Below are 18,943 nucleotides of genomic sequence, written 5' to 3' on the forward strand. Positions count from 1 at the left end.
ATAGAAATTGAACAGTAACCGAATGGCCAATAACGTAAGATAAGGGCAGTGACTACACATTAATTATCTTAAGATAGTAAGGTAATGGAAACCATTTGCTATGCAAGGCATGGTGTGGCCTCAGCTAAGATCAATAGCAATTTCTTTAGGATATTCATTCCCCCCTCACTGATTCCATTCCGTTGTGGAAACAGTTAAACGGCGCTTTTCTCAAATATTAGTTTATTATAAAACACTCAAAAACTATCCAATATGATAGTTTGAGCTGAGTTTTCTTTTATGAAATATGTGGGCACATGTTTGCATATGTCAATGTATTTGGCTATCTTTACATATATATATGTATACTATATGTATGTAAGTAGATCGTATATATATGTATCTCCAACCTGAATGATCGTCTTCATGTTTAGAAAGAAGACGGTGTCCACTTTCAATATGAGGCAGGTTCTAATTCAGCTTCATGCATAACCTCGACTTTGTGGGTATCTCCATCACAATATTCTTTTAGAACTCAGTAAGAAGCAATTTAAAACATAAATTTGGCAGTTCATTAAATCCTTCTATGTTAGTACCCCAAAGATCCTTTTCTGTTTTTTACTACATTCTATTCATGACAAATCCTGAGTTTCCTCACTGTGAACCCAGTAGTGAGGCTCAGGAATTTACTTGAAAATCAGTTGCTGTATAAACTTCAAACAATCAGAAAAACTGCACTTTTTCCCACTGTGGCACGGACGTGTATTCTCCTCTCAATGTGTGCACCTACCTTAAGCGGCAAGCTGGACATCACTACAGCCAAATGCAAACTGTAGAGGTACCTTAGCCAGAGGCTCAGGAGCTCTCAGCAGGTGCCTGGGCACAGACAGCATTTCAGTCGCAAGGTGAAGCTTTGCCCGTTGCAGTGTTGTTATGTAGCGAAGGGGTTGTTTTTTAGAGGAAAGAGAATCAGTAGATTCTCTAGTTCAGTAGGGCTTCAGGCCTGATTTGGGCATTTTAAAGACTATGGAACACAGCATCTATGTTTAAAATTACAGTGCTATCATTGTTAACAAGATGGGCTAAAATTATTAGAAATTTTTAGTTGAATTTTTGAGAATCATACAGGAAGGAAACATTTTAATTTTGGGGGAAGAAACAGTGTCTTCTTTTCATGTGATTGCTCAGTTGGACAAATATATTTTAGGCTTACATTTTAGAATCCCGGATCCTAGAGCTGAGGATGGCGTGTTGGCATGAAGTCATGTAGGGTATGCTGTGTAAAGGAGAAGGCTGATTGAGATTTGCAAATTCTATGTTGCGGTGGCTTCTTTGGTTTCTTGGTCTCTTTAAATTCAGCGGCTTTATGCAAATTTTGACTCGCTTTGTTTTGTTGTTGTTTTGTTTTGTTTTGTTTTGTTTTGTTTGCAAGAAAATGGAATTCAAACTGCTTGCTTCCTCTGTGTAAATGGGGGTCAGGTGGGAATGAACAGTAAAAACTGAGACATGCTTTTTCCCTGAAGTGAGGAAAGGTTGCAGATTTGGACTTTCCTGCAAGCAGAAGGCCTTGACTCCCATCTCTCCCAGCTGCTCCAGGCCTTCCTCTTTGACCAAAGCTCATTTCCGTATCTGTCAGTGTCTTCCACACTATTCCAAATGTCCTTCAAAGATGTCTGTAGTTATATTCAGAACAAAATACATACAGCCAAGCAAGGCCAACAAAGTGGAGCAAAGAGGCTCCCTTAAAAAATAGTGTGGGTGGATCACGAGGTCAGGAGATGGAGACCATCCTGGCTAATATGGTGAAACCCCGTCTCTACTAAAAATACAAAAAATCAGCCGGGCGTGGTGGCGGGCGCCTGTAGTCCCAGCTACTCGGGAGGCTGCGGCAGGAGAATGGCGTGAACCTGGGAGGCGGAGCTTGCAGTGAGCCAAAATTATGCCACTGAACTCCAGCCTGGGGTACAGAGTGAGACTCCATCTCAAAATAAATAAATAAAATAAAAATAAAAATTGTGGTACTATCTCACCAACCCAGCCAACAGAGAATTCCTGCAACCACTAGCGTGTCAACAGGCTCTATTTTCAGACACTCTGTTATTTTATTAAATACGAAGAGAACACTTGAATTCTCATTTCTACACAATCTTCTCAAACTGATTTAAAGTATCAACGAGCAACATTTCCAAAATCTTGAGCTAATGCAAAAGGCCTGGATCATGGACCTCCTCTGTCTTCTACCCAGTCGCCTGCTCCAGCAGAGTGAAGGGAGCAGGCTAAACAGCACCCTTTTTTTTTTTTTCCTATAAGTTGTTGCAAGGTGTTGGGTTAAAGTGTTGGTTCCTTTGCTTGCTTGGTTATTTTGTGTTTGCTTGTGTGTTTGCTTTTGAGATTGCAAGAGAAAAGAAACCAAGGGGAGGTAAGGTGAAGGCCAATAGCATGACCCCACCTTAACCAGGACCTCATGCATCGAGAGGAGACTATACCCTTGTCGTCTTCCAAAACCTGAAATGCTTTGGAGCCACAATGTTTCATGCAAATCCCTACTTAATTTCACAGCACTTTTGAAATCTGGGAAGTCATATATTTTGTTAGGTAGTCGTAAGTGTCGTGATAAAATAGGATCACTTAAGGATGAACAATAGATAACACACCTTACACTTTTTTGCACCGGCCACTAGCCATTTACATCTAGTTCAAAATCTCTTATCTCTAGTTTATGATTGTCAGTATTTCTTTTGAAACTGTTACTGTGCACTTACTACTTTATATTTGTAGTGATTTGTATTTACAGTAATTTATACCAATGTTATGATGAAATTACTGAAAAGGCAGTAAGGTGCCAGCCTTTTGTTTGCAGGTGTAAGAGAAGTTCCAGTAATGTAATTAGAAACTGAAGCCACAACCACGTAATTTTAGATTTGTTCTCAAAGTTCTTCTTGAAATAATGGTAGGAAAGTAGCTGATGATTGTACAAACGGTATTTTCCTCAACACCAGAACTGACTTAAGAGTTTCCAGCACAGGAGGGGCACATTGTGCAGAATACAATGTTAGCTAAAAAAGAAAAGGGGAGTGTTTTTATATGAACATGATGGCATTTGTCTACTCCTGCCAGTCCTTTGTCTATTTCAAGTTCACCCGAATGAATGAAAAGTCCATAAAAGTTCAAAAAATTCTAAATCCAGCTTTTTATTGATATAAAGTGAATTCTTAACCAAAAGTAAAACATGTACTTTCTAGCAATCATGATTGGCCTGATTCATGGAATATCAAAAAGAACTAATCCCTAAAGAAAATTTAACTATTGCATTTCTGGACTAATAATGATCACTATCTGTTGGTGATCTGAGCAACTGGTTTTCAAAAACTGGCTAAAAATACAGTGTTTCACACACTTAGATTTACTGTTTGGTCTGAGCTTTACTTTAGAAATATTTTCTGAAGTTATTATATTGCATATTTATGAACTGTAGTCAATTCCGGATATAGAAATAATTTTGTGAGCAATATCATTACATTTTTGGCCTCTAGTATTGAATTTATCTTTTAACCAAAGCTCTGCCCTAATTTGCCCTTGACTGGTACTTGCAGAGAAGCCGACAGGGCTGTAGAAACCCATTACTTCTTAATTTTGTGTATGCATGCACGGCATTCTACGAGCCTTCCTCTGGTTCCAAGTACAGATGAAGAAATCAAAACAAAAGGCTGCTCCCGTGGCTTCTGAAACATGTTGGTTACCCGTCACCTCTGTCAGGTGGGCTTTCCACCGTTTTGGTCATTTGCTTGCAGTGCCTTCTGAGAGTTCAGTTTATTGTCAGAAAAGCGCCGAATTGGTGTGCTACGAAACGGTGTCACCTGACCTCCGGAGAGCAAATTTCAATGCCAGTAAAATCCTGCAGCTTCTAGTGTATGCGATCAGAGCACTCAATAAGGAAGAAATTCAGCTACAGAGGTTTTGAACGGAATGACACTCTCTGGTTGAATTTCACGGAAAATTGCTGAATGCTGATGGCACAGAATTTCGTTCTCTAAGAAGGTCACTGTCTCATCACGATTTACGTTGATTCCTTTGAGCAACACAGCTTATCATGTAACACACGGGAAAATAATGAATCAGGGTTAAGGTGAGGGGTAGGCTTTTCTTTTCTTTAGAATAAAAATTAAAATACTTTATGATTCATGGTTATACTGTGTGAGGTTGAAAAAAGTCACCCAAAACCAAAGAACTATCTAAGCAAAAGTCTGATGTCACAGCCTGTCCCCATGACACCTGCTTTATTTCTTTCTTTAGCAAGGTTCCTTCAGATTGTGAAATAATCACATTTGTCTTTGATTGGTAAACATTTATTCTCTTGGCACCTGTTGTCGCTTTTAGATCCCTCAAGAACAGAAAAGAAAGAGAGCAAGTGTCCAACCCCCGGGTGTGATGGAACCGGCCACGTAACTGGGCTGTACCCACATCACCGCAGCCTGTCCGGATGCCCGCACAAAGATAGGGTCCCTCCAGAAAGTAAGTCCACATCTCACTGCTACCCTTGGGGGTGCAAACACCCGTGACTCTGTCTGTCATCCCTCTTACCTGACGTCATCTCCATCGTACGGCTCGGTGCGACCTGACTTAACTAGGCCCCTAGTTAACTTGATGGGCAACTGATCCAGGATTCGTGGGTGTGCCAATGGCACAGCCCCAGGAGAGTGGTGCACCATGAAGCCCACCTCCCCTAACAGAGCTCCTGCACAGGCCTGGGTTCTAGTCCCGAGTTCAGCTCTGACCTGCTCTGGGACCCTGGCAGGTGGCTTCCAGGCATCTTTTCTCATAATCACAGAATTGAATCTGATGGTCTCTAAGACGTCCCTTCCAGTATGAAACTGCCAGGAATCCCAGAGGAGCGAGGCCTTGAGACAGACATTTCTTGCCCAAATATCTGGATTTCTGTACATCATCCAAATGCATATTTAGATCTGAAGTTTTATTGCATTTCACCTGTAAAGTCTGTCTCATGTCATAGTTGTCTCGACATTTCAACACTATAGGTTCTTTAATAAGGAAGGAGGTTGAAATCAGATGGGTTTTGATCTTAAGCATTCTTTTTAATTAGGTTCTGATCATGTGGGATAAATCCATGAATATAGCTAAATTTTTTTAGAATTGAAATGACATACATCTTTTTTTGTTTATCCTTTCAGCACGTAAAGTATGCCAATAAATTAAATACTGCAGCTGGAATTGATGGTTCAGGGAAAGGCACATTCTCAGGAATTAGCATATGAGTTTAAGGTTCTGGTTTTGAGTCTGTGGCATGGGAAGAGTTTCCCTTACTGTCTAAGACAAGTTTCTAGTGGGGAACATGTCATAACATGGCTTGAGAGACGACAAGATGACCAGTTAATTACTTCAAGGCCCTCTTGAGGACCGTCCCATTAAAACGGGTAACTTTGAGATACTTGAGAGCAAAACCTGTCAGCACAAAGAAACGTTCTCAGGAGCATTTGGGACTTAGGAAGTTTTTGCTGAACGTTTTCCAGTGAAAGATCTTTAGATGTGATTATGGCTCCAGGTTTTCAAATGGCTCCTCAAAATAGCAAACCTGTGTTTTTTGTAACCATCTTGTGAACAAGCCTGAAGAGCCGTAAAAATAAACAAATCAGAGCAAGTGGCTCCAATCCCGTGTGTTACATGAGCAGGAAGATAGCATGGTTTGACAACAGCTTCCATGTACCCAGCACACACGTGGTGCCAGGGCGCAGCTCGCACACAGCAAACACAAGTTCACCTAGTCCCCAATCAACACTGTAGGGCAACACCCACCCTTTCATTCGGATGAGGAAGATGAGAGTCAGAGACTCTGGCACCCTGTCTTTCCAGAGGTTAGCCAACACCTGGCAAATTGAGGATGTGCGACATGTTGTTAAACCAATCTGAGCAGGTACTAACTTGCTCAAGTAAGCTCCAGGCTAAGATGTAAATCCGTATCTGTCTGACCTCCAAACCTCTCTGTCTCCTCTGAAACCTGGGTTTGGTGTTCCGGTTTCCATTTGAACACGTGATGTGACACCCAGCACTTTGCAGCTCTCTATACCTCATCTTCCTCATCTGTAAAGTGAGGCAGGAGGACCAAGCTCTAGTGTTTTAAGAAGAAAGAGTTTCTTTATGTGTTTTTGAGACCTACATATTCACCTTCAAGGTAGATTATCAGCTCGTTTTTATGGATGGAAAATTCTTCTGATTCCCTGTTTTCACAGTACAGGCCTAAATGAAGCGGGAGTGTGGAGTGTGGACTGGCAAGGTGCCCATCACGCCGGCTGCAGGTGCCTCCCAGGGCCGGATCGCTCTCGGAGGCAGGGAGCCTCAGCTCTGCCACGGGCCGCACAGGTGCACGCCAGACAATACAGAGGAGGCTTCTCAGCCTTTGCTCCTGTGCAATTCTTTATAACACTGCAAGCATTTACTAAAATGATTAGAGAATTCCATCCATAGAAGGCTTTTAATTTAATTTTATTTTTTTTCTGGGCTAGTTTCCCCTAATCATCATTTCTGTCCAACTAAATTCCATAAAGAAACCAGCAGCACACTGTGTCAGGACCACCGAGGACACGCCATTGCCCGAGATACCGTACTGGCCCGCAGAGAGCTCCCCGCCCGGCTGAGAGAAGGGCATGGGCACGAGGCTGGGGCTCTGCATGATGCCGGGGCTCTGCACAGTGGGGACTCCACAGCATGGTCTAGGCAGGAGGGAGAAGCACTCCCAGAGTCCCCAAGGCTGCCCTGAGGTGATGCTCCAGCTGTCCTGTGTGAGAGGTGAGGAACCCACAGCATTTTCTAAAGGCTGTTGTAAAAGTCCACACAAGAGATCAGGGCATGGAAAAGACAGTGGTAGTAGGAATAAAAATGCTGGGGCAGATTCACAAAACATCTGGAGATAGGCGGGCAGGCTGTGGAGGACAGCACACGTGAGGACTAAGAGAAGAGGGGACACCGAGAGGAAGCCAAGGATTGGTGAACTTAAGGACGCCAGGGCCGATAATCCGTACAGAGAGCTGAGCAGCAGGGCCACATTTGGTGGAGAAACTGGGACTTGTATTCTTCCCACTTGAGTTGGAGGAGCTGCATGATATTCCATAGGGTTTGGGGAGGTGGCTCTGGAGGCCTGGGGAGGTCAGGTGCAGAGGTGGCTACCTGGATACCGTCCTTGGAGCAGCATTCGTGGAAACTGAGAATGGAATTGCTTAGGGAGGAGGCATAAGGCGGGAATGAAGGAGGGCCCATAAATGGGAAGTTTGGCCATGAATGTATGGTAAGATGAAGCACAGAAACAGGGCAGGTGGAGGAAAATCAGAAACAGAAAACCAGGAGAGGAAGATGTTTCTGATAAAGCCCCGTGTAGGAAGGCAACACCCGGGGTGCCACCAAGGTCCAAGAGGAAGAACTAGGGGGGTCATAGGGTTTTTTGTTTTTGTTTTTGTTTTTTGGTTTTGCGTGTGTGTGTTTTAGACGGAGTCTCACTGTGTCGCCCAGGCTAGAGTACAATGGCGCAATCTCAGCTTACTGCACACTCTGCCTCCAGGGTTTAAGTGATTCTCCTGCCTCAGCCTCCTGAGTAGCAGGGATTACAGGCGCATGCCAACATGGCTGGCTAATTTTTGCATTTTTAGTAGAGACGGGGTTCCACCACATTGGTCAGGCTGGTCTCGAACTCCTGACCTCGTGATCCACCCGCCTCAGCCTCCCTCAGTGCTGGGATTACAGGTGTGAGCCACTGCGCCCAGCAGGGTTTCTTGAGTAAAAGCCTCTTGTTGACCCCAAGAGACGGATGTGAGAAGAGGAGAGAGGGATAGGAGCTGCACATGCTGCAGAAGTTTGAGAAATGTGATTGAGATGGATGAAGTAGCAGCAGAGTGTGGACCAAGGATGGCAAGCACAGTCCACCTCAGGACGATTCAGGGACGAGGCTGGGAGTGTGCATCCCCACGCAGCAGGAGACAGGGGTAAGGTCCATTTGCCACCGGGACCTCAGGTCAGAGTGACCCATGTGCGCCATCCCCAGGGAAAACTGTGTGTGAAAAGTTTACCATAAAAGGAAAGGAAAGTGCAGGTGCATGTCAGAGAAAAGCTGTGTGAAGGAAAGCATTTGTGTGCTGTTGTCGCATGGTGGTGGACAAATGGTAAAGAAGAAGGAATGAATGAAGTAGGCAGATGGATGTCCTGCAGGAAGGAAGACTGCACACATGCTTCCTGGAGAGGCCTCCCTGAAAGGGAGGAGCAGCACTTCTTCCTCTGGGACAGGTGAGGAAGCGGGCAGGGAACTGTGCTGGGATTCTCTCAGAAAGGAGCCCCCTGTGACCCCCTCCAGCCAGGTCTCAGCACAAGATGAGCCAAAGGTGGACTCACTTTGATCATTCATTTTTCTGACGGCACTTACTAGTCACCTACCACATCCAGGGCAAGCCAGGAGCTGTGGGAGTGATAAAGCTAACACCAAAGCAGAATCTTTGGAAGGGACTGCCCGGCAGGAAGAAGACGGGGTGTGGACTCAGAAAACAGCAACACCATGTGGACGTGGGATTCAGTGCCCAGCAGGCTGCAGGGGAAAGAGAGACGTTGTTCTAGAGAAGGAGGAAAAGTGTAGAAAATACAATTACGTAACTAGGGTAGGCAGATCTGTTTTGAATAGACCTTCCATGTTCACCTGGCCTCAGGTAAACCTTGCTGTCAGGGAAAGCCGCCACCCCATTGCCCTGGAGTTTGGAGACAGCAGGCTCAGAGGAGCAGAGCATCATGCAGACGGGGTCCGTGTGGGGGTCCCTTCGTCCCTGCTAACCTTCCCCCAGAACCCAGAGTAGTGAAGTGTTCACGAAGGACCAGAAAAGAAGGAAGACACAAATAAGTCAGGTCTAACACCACTGCTGGGAAAATTCAAGCAGCTCCCCGCAGCCAGCCGGCCAGTAGCACCCTTGCACCACAAGAGGAGTCCGTGCGGCCTCTCCCGCTTGTTAATTTCACAGCGTAAAAACGCAGAACGCGTACCATTCTAGCTCATTCTATTTAAAGAATAATAAAGCACTAGGTTCCTAAAGGAAGCGTGATTATTTAATTCATTTTATTTAAAATTGAGGTTTGTGGTTCTGTATTCATCTACCCACCACACATTCATAATGCTGTGTGTTTCCAAAGCACAGGGGTGTTTTTAAAATCCGTAGCCTCTGTGTTGTTCTATGGCTAATCAACACTCTGTGCTTATGCATGGGTAACGTCTGCGAGGCCCTGGCTCCCCTAACCCATCAGGAAAGAGTCGGTTCTGTGTTCTCTGAACTCCCAGGCTCCTGGGTCCAGTGCCCCTGCTGTGTGAGGCCCTTAGCGTAGGGTCCAGTCAACCTTCTTTCTCTGGCCTTTCGTGTAGGGTCTGTAGGGTCCAGTCAACCTTCTTTCTCCTCCCACGTGTGTTTTCCTGACCATGCCCATCACAAACGTTTGTAGGACTGTCTGTCATGAGCGACCTGGCCTTTGTTAAATGACTGCATTTTCATGTGTCCTGACTGTGTTTTCTCTTTGCCTCTCCCTGTCAAGTCCTTGCCATGCATGAAAGTGTCCTCAAGTGCCCCACTCCGGGCTGCACGGGGCGCGGGCATGTCAACAGCAACAGGAACTCCCACCGAAGGTAAGCCACGCGTGCGGCACTGGTGTGGGAGGGAGCGCCGGCTGCCCTCCATGCCTCCTCCTTCCCGGGGAGGCGGACTGTGCTCCACACGGTGCTCCCCATGGTGCTCCCCAAGTACAGGCACCTCCACATAACGCGCGGGAGTGGCAAGCACTCCACGCCCTTGTGGTGCAAACTGGATGGTTTTAGTTGCCCCCCCCCCCCACCTTATGGTAGCAGGGTATAGTATCAGGAGTGGAAACCATGACCATTTACAATGGCTGGAAGGAAGGAGGCCAAGCCTTTGCTGTCCTCCAGGGTGAAGACAAGGCTGTCCTAGTGCTCATTGGACAGGACATGGCCTGGAGTGCAGCAAGCCTATACAGCATGTAGCTTGGCTTGACTGCCCTTGGAATTCTGCGGAAACCCCAGATCACAAGTACCGACATCTTCAGAAAACCTACAGATGTTTAGCAGGCTGGGTGGGGGTCTGTGGGAGGCTGGGGTGCTGGAGAAATAGACTCTGGACTCCCACTAACAAATGTACTCGAAATCACTCTTTTGTTTGTGAACGATTTCAGTTCTCTTTTCCTGTTCTGTTCAGACTTGATAAGAACTACTCAGCTGCCCATAATATTCCGTTCTTATCTGATAACTTTTTATTTCCAGAGGCCGAAAAGTGATTCTTTTGAAGTTTGTCTGACAGTCTATGGTTTTATGAGTTCACATAAAATTATATCTAAAAGAAGGAAACTACTATAAGCTTCACTCTAATTTTTGTTTGTCTGACTGGCAAACCTGGTTCTTTGTGTTAAATTTATAATGAAACAAATGACCACTGTGCCCTCCAGAGACATTCAGGTGTTTAATCTGCAGAAGCAGGAAATGATCGACAGGTTGGAGAGGTGTGGGCTGCGTGCTGTTCGATGCAGCATCCACAGTGTCAGGGCCTCCGTCAAACCTCAGCACCGGCGTGTCTTTGGGGTGTGACATATATATGGGGGGAGCATCTGTGCATATGAGCAGATATGCATGGAGACACCCACAGAGCAGGCACAGTGATTTCACATAAAGTGAGCCTGCACACAAAAGAGCCCAGCTGCTGTCTCCTCCATCTAGACGAAGCCTGAACTATTTGGCTCCACAAAACATTTTATTGCAGTCCTAGAAATCATTCTGCTTTCCTCTCCACTTTCATTTCCCTGCTTGTGGAGAACACCAAAGGGCTAAAGTCAGACAGGCCCCCCAGAGGCCACAGTCAGTAGCATTTAGGAAATCAGCTTGGAGCTCCATCTTCTGGTAACAGTCAGTTCATTGCCATTCATGGGCTTAAAAACTCCTCCTACCCAAGCTATTAATTCTTCATCTCCAGAAATGGCGAGCTCTCCAGAACGAAATCTGTCTACCGTTTTCACCAGCTCTGTCCTCCCGAATGCATGGAGCTGGGACGCTCTCACTGGGAAGGACTGAGCACACCTCACACAGCACTGCCGCCAGCATTCTCTGCTGGAGACAAGCAGAAAGCATGCACCTAGAAACATGACTGCCTCCCCCTCTCCCAGTCCACCCATCAGGATTGCCCATGCCAGGCTTGGGAAACCGCCCCTCCCCCACAGCTCCACCTGCATCAGGGTCCTGGTATTAAGGGAGGATTGGTGTCCTGTGAAGGCGTCTGAGGCGGGACCATTCAACCCGCTTTCTGTGATTGCAGCCTCTCCGGATGCCCGATCGCTGCAGCAGAGAAACTGGCCAAGGCACAGGAAAAGCACCAGAGCTGTGACGTGTCCAAGTCCAGCCAGGCCTCGGACCGCGTGCTCAGGTACCCAGCAGGAGTGCGCCGTCCGTCCGTGAGCTCTATCCACAGTCCGCTCCACACCTCGGAGCGCTGGGGACACCTGCTCAGGGCATGTCCTTACAGCAGCAGGGACTGGGACGGGAGGGTGGGGCCGTGCTGAAAGCCGGGGCTGGGACGCCTCACTCCAGGCCAGGCTGTATGAGGGCAAGGGTGTCATTCTCCCCCTGGTGTCTGTGGACTCATTGTGATGACTTACATGAGAGAGTTGGAGGAAATCGTTTCTGATTTTGTTTCTGGACCTGGTATTTCATGAGTCTGAGTGCTAGATGAAAGGGAAGCTTTGAAAATTAATGAGATGCCCAAGGTAATTTTCTCATAATTTGGAGGAGAGGGCCTCGCACCAACCTGCAGGCGGGTGCTGATGTTTCTGACAATGCTAGGGGTATGAGCACCCCGCGCATGCGTGTGGAAGCTCTCGCATGCAAAGCCGGCAGAGCTCCCTCCTGTTACGCCCAACACCCTGAGATGTAGGTGGGGGTAGGTATTGTCACCTCCGTTTGGCAAGTGAGAAAACCCAGAGTGCAGAGATGTTAAAAGACCCGAATGTTACCGTGGGTCAATCAGTGTTACAGTGTTACAGATCGTCCGCCTGAAACCACTGTTTTATTTAAGTTTTGGGAGGACAAGCTCCCCATGCACACAGCCCTTCTATACATCCTTCATTCTTACGTGTTGCTTCACATTCTCATCCACGTGAAAACTATGACAATTGCCACATATCCTGCCTTTTCACACAACATCACTGCAGAAACACGCGTCCTTGTCTCCATGTAATCATCCTAATTATCGTCTTCACAGGTACGTATATTCTGCTGTTCAGACGTACCCCCCAGTGCCAAAACTAGGTTCTAACTTTGAGGCATTCAGGCTGTTTCCCGCTTTTACTATTAAAGAGAGGGCAATAATAAAAATTTCTTTCATATACACAGGACTTTGCCTCAGTTACTCCTTTGGCTACTCAGAAGGCTGAGAGGTGGGAGGATTGCTTTGAGCCCAGGAGGTTAAGGCTGCAGTGAGCTGTGATGTCACCACTGTACTCTAGCCTAGATGACAGAGCAAGACCCTGTCTCAAAAAAATAAAAAAGTAAATTATTTCTTTAGGATAAATATCTTGGAACAAATCACTGGGCAAACAATATGAATATACTTTTTGTTCTTAAGTATTATTTCATAACATCCCAAGAAGCTTCTAACATAGTCATTAAACTCCCTTCCTCCTTAAATAGAAAAGTTAAAATCTTTATAGAAAATTATAAATATTTAAGCAAAAATAAAAAAACAAAACCATCTACGACCATCAAGAGTTAACACCCCAATAAATTGTGGTGCAGAGTTTTCTGCGTTTGGGGGTCCCGGCCCGAAGTGCCCCCAGAGCACCCATCTCAGGGAACCGCCCCTTCAGGGAAATGCACCCATCTTCCCTATGGCAAGACCAAACGCTGAACAAGCCATAGGCCACCCTCCGTCTCCCCACCAGCCCACAGCTAATCATTGGCAGCGTGAAAACCGCCCCCACCCACCCAATAAAACAGACCAACCCGCGGGGCTGTGTAATCCAAGAAGGGATCATTATTAGTCAAAGGAGAATTTGAAAGTTGGTAGGGAGACATTTCTTGCTGAGGGCTTTCAATAATTTTCTTCAGCCTACTTTGGCCAGACCTCCAAGAATCTGGAAGAACTCTAGTACCTGGCCGTTCTTGAGTCACCAGGTGACTGCACTGCCCACCTACGGGCTGCTCTGCTCCCGGGGGCCAGCACGGAGTGAGGATTTCAGGGAGAAGCTCACAGCAGCTGGAGACCGACGAGGCATGCATGTAATTGTGAATACCACCTTGTCCAAACAGCCTCCACTCTGATGTTTTGCCTCCTCACCTTTGGACGCTGAGTTTCTTTTCCTGAAATGCTTTCTTACCACCCCCCAAGCCCCGCCCCGCGGATCTTAACCTTAAAAATCAACCCATTCTGTAAAACTGACTTCAAACATCCCTTTCTCCATTCAAACGTAACTGAATTCCATAGCCTGGAGTGTTCTCTCTTCTCCGGAATTCTCATAGCATTTGAACCCTTGAAATATGATCACATCACCCATGGTCTTTTGTGTTTTTTTAATTAAAAAAAAATTTTAGAGATAGGGTCTCACTCTGTTGCCCAGGCGGGAATACAGTGGCACAATTATGGCTCACTGCAGCCTTGATGTCCTGGGCTCTAGTGATCCTCCCCATTCAACCTCCTGAGTAGCTGGGATAATAGGCACACACCACCATGCCTGGCTAATTTTTTTTTAATTTTATTTTTACTTTTTTGTTTTTTGGAGAGATAGGGTCTCCCTATATTGCTCTGGTGAGTCTCAAACCCCTGGGCTTAAGTGATCCTCCTGGCTCCGCCTCTCAAAGTGTTGGGATTACAGGCATAAGCCACCATGCCCGGCCTGCCCCAGCATCTTTTAAAGCAAGGCCTAAAGATTTATTCATTTATGCACCGTCATATTATCTGGGAAAATGTCTCAAGAACAATAGACAATCAATTATTACATGATTTTATTGATTTGACAAGAAGTAAATCGGCTAAATTAATGAAATCACAATAAATGTATTGGTGATTTGGTAAATAAATTGGATTTTTAACCAATATCCAATTTATATATATATATAATTGGATATATATCCAATACTGTTATAAAAGTATAGATATGGCTATCAAACAGTCTAAATTCTGACTTTCTTTTCTTAAAAAATCCAGTAATCAAAACTTTGTAACTGCACCAAAACCAATATAAATTTATGAAATAATGAGTAAAGAGAGATTATCTACATGGATGCCTATTAAGTCAGAATTTATAACAGCAACAAAATCAAAAAGTTGGAAAATAGTTAAATAGTACAATATTCATTGATTTCAATATCACTCTGCTATTAAGAACTGTTTTAAAGCCTGAGAAACAAAAAGGAAAATTAAATATCATGTAAAATGGAAACATAAAATATGTAAAAGCGTAAGATTCTAACGATTTAAGTAAATATAAAATGCATGAAGTCAATCATAAAAAATACACGAAAACCTTAAAAGTTTTTGTCTCTTGAAGATCTACAGGCAATTTTTTAAAAAATAGCCTTTGTGTCTTCTAAATATTTTTTTCAGTGAATCATAAAAAACCAAAACATAATCATGAAAATAATCATTAAAAAGCAAGACAATAGTTTTAAACCTGTTATCTGTAAGGCAAGTATAGCTGATCTTGGGGTGCCTGTGTGCGTCACCTTTAGGAAGAGAGTGAGGACTCGAGAGAAAATATATTTATTCAGACACACAAGAATACTTGTGGAAAATGAGTTAGGAAAGGAACAGATCAAAACCCCTCAGGTTTCCATCCCCAGGGAGAACAAGCAGAATATACCGTCTGCACATCTGTTGCCAAAGAGTTTCCTTCCTAAACAGCACACATTTGTGCTTGCTGATATCATACTTTCATACGTCTGCTGAAATTTCACATTCACGCTAGAGGTACAGGCAATGTTTGCAGATCCTACTGATACTAGTAATCAAGAAATAGGATCTTACTCAAACATTACTGTCTTCCTCCAGGCGTGGTGGCTCACGCCTCTAATCCCAGCACTTCAAGAGGCCGAGGCAGGTGGATCACCTGAGGTCAGGAATTGGAGACCAGCCTGGCCAACATGGTGAAACCCTGTCTCTACTAAAAATAGAAAAATTAGCTAGGCATGGTGGCAGGAGCCTGTAATCCCAACTACTTGGGAGTCTGAGGCAGGAGAATCACTTGAACCCGGGAGGTGGAGGTTGCATTGAACCGAGACCGTGCCATTGCACTCCAACCTGGCAACAGAGTGAAACTACATCTAAAAAAAATGACTGTCCTTCCTAAGCTGACTGTGAACCTCACACTAATACATTAATTCACCACCTTTTGTTTCTTCCTGCTTGGTTGGGCCTTTAGTTGGAATACATTTTACGTAGTTTAGAATGCCAAAAATTCAACAGGAAACTCTCTGCCTTTAAAATTCACTGTTTTGTTAGCTTTATAGTGTGTAAAATGATGCTGATGTGAAAAGGTCTCTATTTTTTTGAAAATGGATCACTTGATGCCAAGGGTTCAAGACCAGCCTGACCAACTTGGCAAAACCCTGTGTCTACTAAAAATACAAAAATTAGCCAGGCGTGGTGGCTCATGATATAATCCCAGCTGCCTGGGAGGCTGAGGCAGGATAATCACTTGAGAAAAACACAAAGATGGCCGATGAGACTGTAGGATGTTATGATTAAGAATGCATCTATGGCCGGGCGCAGTGGCTCATGCCTATAATCCCAGGACTTTGGGAGGCCTACGAGGGTGAATAACTTGAGGTCAGGAGTTTGAGACCAGCCTGGTCAACACGGTGAAACCCCATCTCCACTGAAAATACAAAAATATTAGCTGGGCATGGTGGTGGTGCATGCATGTAGTCCCAGCTACTCGGGAGGCTGAGGCAGGAGAATCGCTTGAACCCAGGAGGCGGAGGTTGCAGTGAGCTGAGATCACGCCACTGCATTCCAGCCCAGGCCACAAGACCGAGACTATCTGAATAAAAAAAAAGGACATGTCTATATCTGAGCAGTTCTTCAGTGTCCATACCATGAAGCCTTGAGCCCAGTGAGACTGAGGAGCTGTCAGTATGGAGGACAGAACGCAAGACCCTTAGTGCACTGTGGGACCCTGCATGGTTGTGTCAGAAAAAGGACATTAGTGGAAAAACTGGTCAGATCCAAATACAGCCTCTAGTTTAGGAAGGAACTCCATGCTAATGTTAATCGCCGGGTTTTGCTCTTGTCTTATGGTTATGAAGATGGTCACGTTGGCGGAAGTTGGTGGCAGAGTGTAAAGAAAACCTCTGTACAACTTTTCTGCAAGTCTAAAATTGTTTTAAGTATAAAGTCTAAAAACTTCACTTATGAGCTAGACAGATGAAGAGGTGGACCTACACACACACACACACACACACACACACACACACACACGCGACACAATGTCTATGAGTGAGCAATGCCCTGGTGTCCTTCCTTTTTTATTTATTCATTTATTTATTTATTTATTTTGAGACGGAGTCTCGCTCTGTCACCCAGGCTGGAGGGCAGTGACTCGATCTTGGCTCACTGCAAGCTCCGCCTCCTGGGTTCCTGCCATTCTCCTGCCTCAGCCTCCCCAGTAGCTGGGTCTACAGGCACCTGCCACCATGCCTGGCTAATTTTTTGTAGTTTTAGTAGAGACGGGGTTTCACTGTGTTAGCCAGGATGGTCTTGATCTCTTGACCTCGTGATCCGTGCACCTCGTCCTCCCAAAGTGCTGGGATTACAAGCGTGAGCCACTGCACCCAGCCTGTCCTTCCTTTTAAACATTTTATTCCAAAGACAATAAGAAATGACTACTAGGTAAAAATACTGAATGCATAGTCTAGTACTTGACAAGGTGCATTACCACCTAGCCTACCTCATTGTCCAGTTAGGTACACTTTGATCTGATTCTGTCTCAGTCTGTCCCTAAGAGTATTTCTTTACTTCCTCTTACTTTTTAAGCGGAATTTCTTATTGACGCAACGTCTTTGTGTATAATTCAGCAACTCTTTGTAACCACTGCAAAGAAAATTCAGGACTGAGATTGTCCCCATCCTCATATTTCATGTCATCACCATGCCACCAGAGCTCTTACAGGAAAGAAGGAAAAGGGAACATATTTAAAGATTTTATTTCTTGTCCTTTTTTATTGCCAAAGTTGACTTTTAGGCACTTTATCTGGTGCTATGTAATTAAAACACACTTTGTCTTTTCTTCAGAAAATAAAAAAGTTGTAGTTTTAGTGAAAGGTAATCCATCTTAAAAAGTAGGATATTCTAGTTTTACTGTGAAGCTCGTCGTGTGCAAAGCCACAGGAAAGCAAGCTGTTGTTTGTTGTCTTGTTCACTTCCAGGCCAATGTGCTTTGTGAAGCAGCTGGAGATTCCTCAGTATGGCTACAGAAACAATGTCCCCACAACAACGCCGCGTTCCAACCTGGCCAAGGAGCTCGAGAAATATTCCAAGACCTCGTTTGAATACAACAGTTACGACAGCCATACTTATGGCAAGCGAGCCATAGCTCCCAAGGTGCAAACCAGGGATATATCCCCCAAAGGATATGATGATGGTAGGAGGTGCACACTCTTCTACATGAGAGACACGTTGCCATTGATGATGATGTTGTTGTGTATATCAATGTCCTACAAGTTAGTTGAGCGGTGGTGGTCACTCGATGGGTACCAAAAGAACAGGATGTTCGTAGCACAGCCCAGGAGCTGAAAGCCCCCCAGGTCCACACAGCTGTAGGAGAGCAAACCTTCAGGGGAAGGAAGGTGATGGTTTCCCCGCAGTCATTCTGAGGCAGCGCACTCGGCTGCTTGTGGAATGTGGAGAGGGAGAAGCGATGGACTGGCTCGTTGTCTTTTGTGGTACTGGGAAGACAGTACCCTTATCTTAATACGCTTCCTTTAAATAAATGCCTGAGGCAGACAGTGCAGGGGGAGCCAGCAGGCAGCCCTCGGCTCCCGGGAGCTTTGAGGAGCTCTGCACCCATCTCCTTGGTGTTCTCAGCCTCGCATGCACATGAGAACCATCCGGGGAGATTTTTTTGTTTAATTCTTATGCCCAACCTGCCCTCATGACCAGTGAAATCAGAATCTCTGGAGGGCTCCCTGCACGACACGATGACATTTTTGAGAAGCTCACCAGTGATTCCCGTGCAGCCAGAGCTAGTGGCCTCCTTGTCACCCAGCCTCTTCGCAGCAAGACCAGGACCTGGGTCCCCCTGTAACTGGGGACGATGGAGCAAAACAAGGCCCAGCCTGGGGTGCTGCCGGCGGAGCCAGAGCTTTGTTCCTTGCTGGCTTGTGGCTGCCGTGGCACCAACAAAATAGAGCTCATGCAGCAAACGCAGGGCCACTGGCTTCACGGGAAAAGAGTGGTTTATTTTGACTAATGCTTATTTGAACCACTACCAAGAGTGTGAACTAGTTACCATTTCACTACAAAGCTAGTTGGTAAGTAGTTTTTCATTAGAGGGGAAGACTGTATTTATTTAATATTTTTTATTTATCTAACTGTGTGTCTGCTTTAAATTCTAGGCTGTATAGACGTAATTGCCAAGTTTTACCAATTGGGACTTGGGGTGTAAATGTTCTGATGATTTAGAAATCTTGTCATGATATTCTCTAGCACAGGGGAAGGAAATAGTTTTTTTAAAAAGGTCATCAAGCTTTTCTTTGAAAAAGATATTTAGGGCAGGGTGCAGTGGTTCACGCCTGTAATCCCAGCACTTTGGGAGGCTGAGCCAGGTGGATCACTTGGTGTCAAGAGTTCAAGACCAGCCTGGCCAACATGGCAAAACCTCGTTTCTACTAAAAATACAAAAATTAGCCGGGCATGGTGGCTCATGCCTGTAACCCCAGCTGC

General features: G+C 45.2%; 1 protein-coding gene across 23 annotated transcripts in view; it reads left to right on the top strand.

The window, feature by feature from the left end:
• The window catches only part of MYT1L (myelin transcription factor 1 like), a 536,335-nt gene that overhangs the window by 404,972 nt on the left and 112,420 nt on the right, over nt 1-18,943 (top strand). For all 23 annotated transcript variants that reach the window (XM_050753176.1, XM_050753173.1, XM_050753193.1 and 20 more), the window contains 4 exons: nt 4,357-4,491; nt 9,547-9,637; nt 11,328-11,435; nt 17,428-17,642. In XM_050753176.1, coding sequence (XP_050609133.1) covers nt 4,357-4,491; nt 9,547-9,637; nt 11,328-11,435; nt 17,428-17,642 — 549 coding nt within the window. The remainder of the gene's footprint in view (nt 1-4,356; nt 4,492-9,546; nt 9,638-11,327; nt 11,436-17,427; nt 17,643-18,943) is intronic.

The sequence above is a fragment of the Macaca thibetana genome, chromosome 13 (assembly GCF_024542745.1).
Source record: "Macaca thibetana thibetana isolate TM-01 chromosome 13, ASM2454274v1, whole genome shotgun sequence".
In the NCBI taxonomy this organism is placed as follows: Eukaryota; Metazoa; Chordata; class Mammalia; order Primates; family Cercopithecidae; genus Macaca; species Macaca thibetana.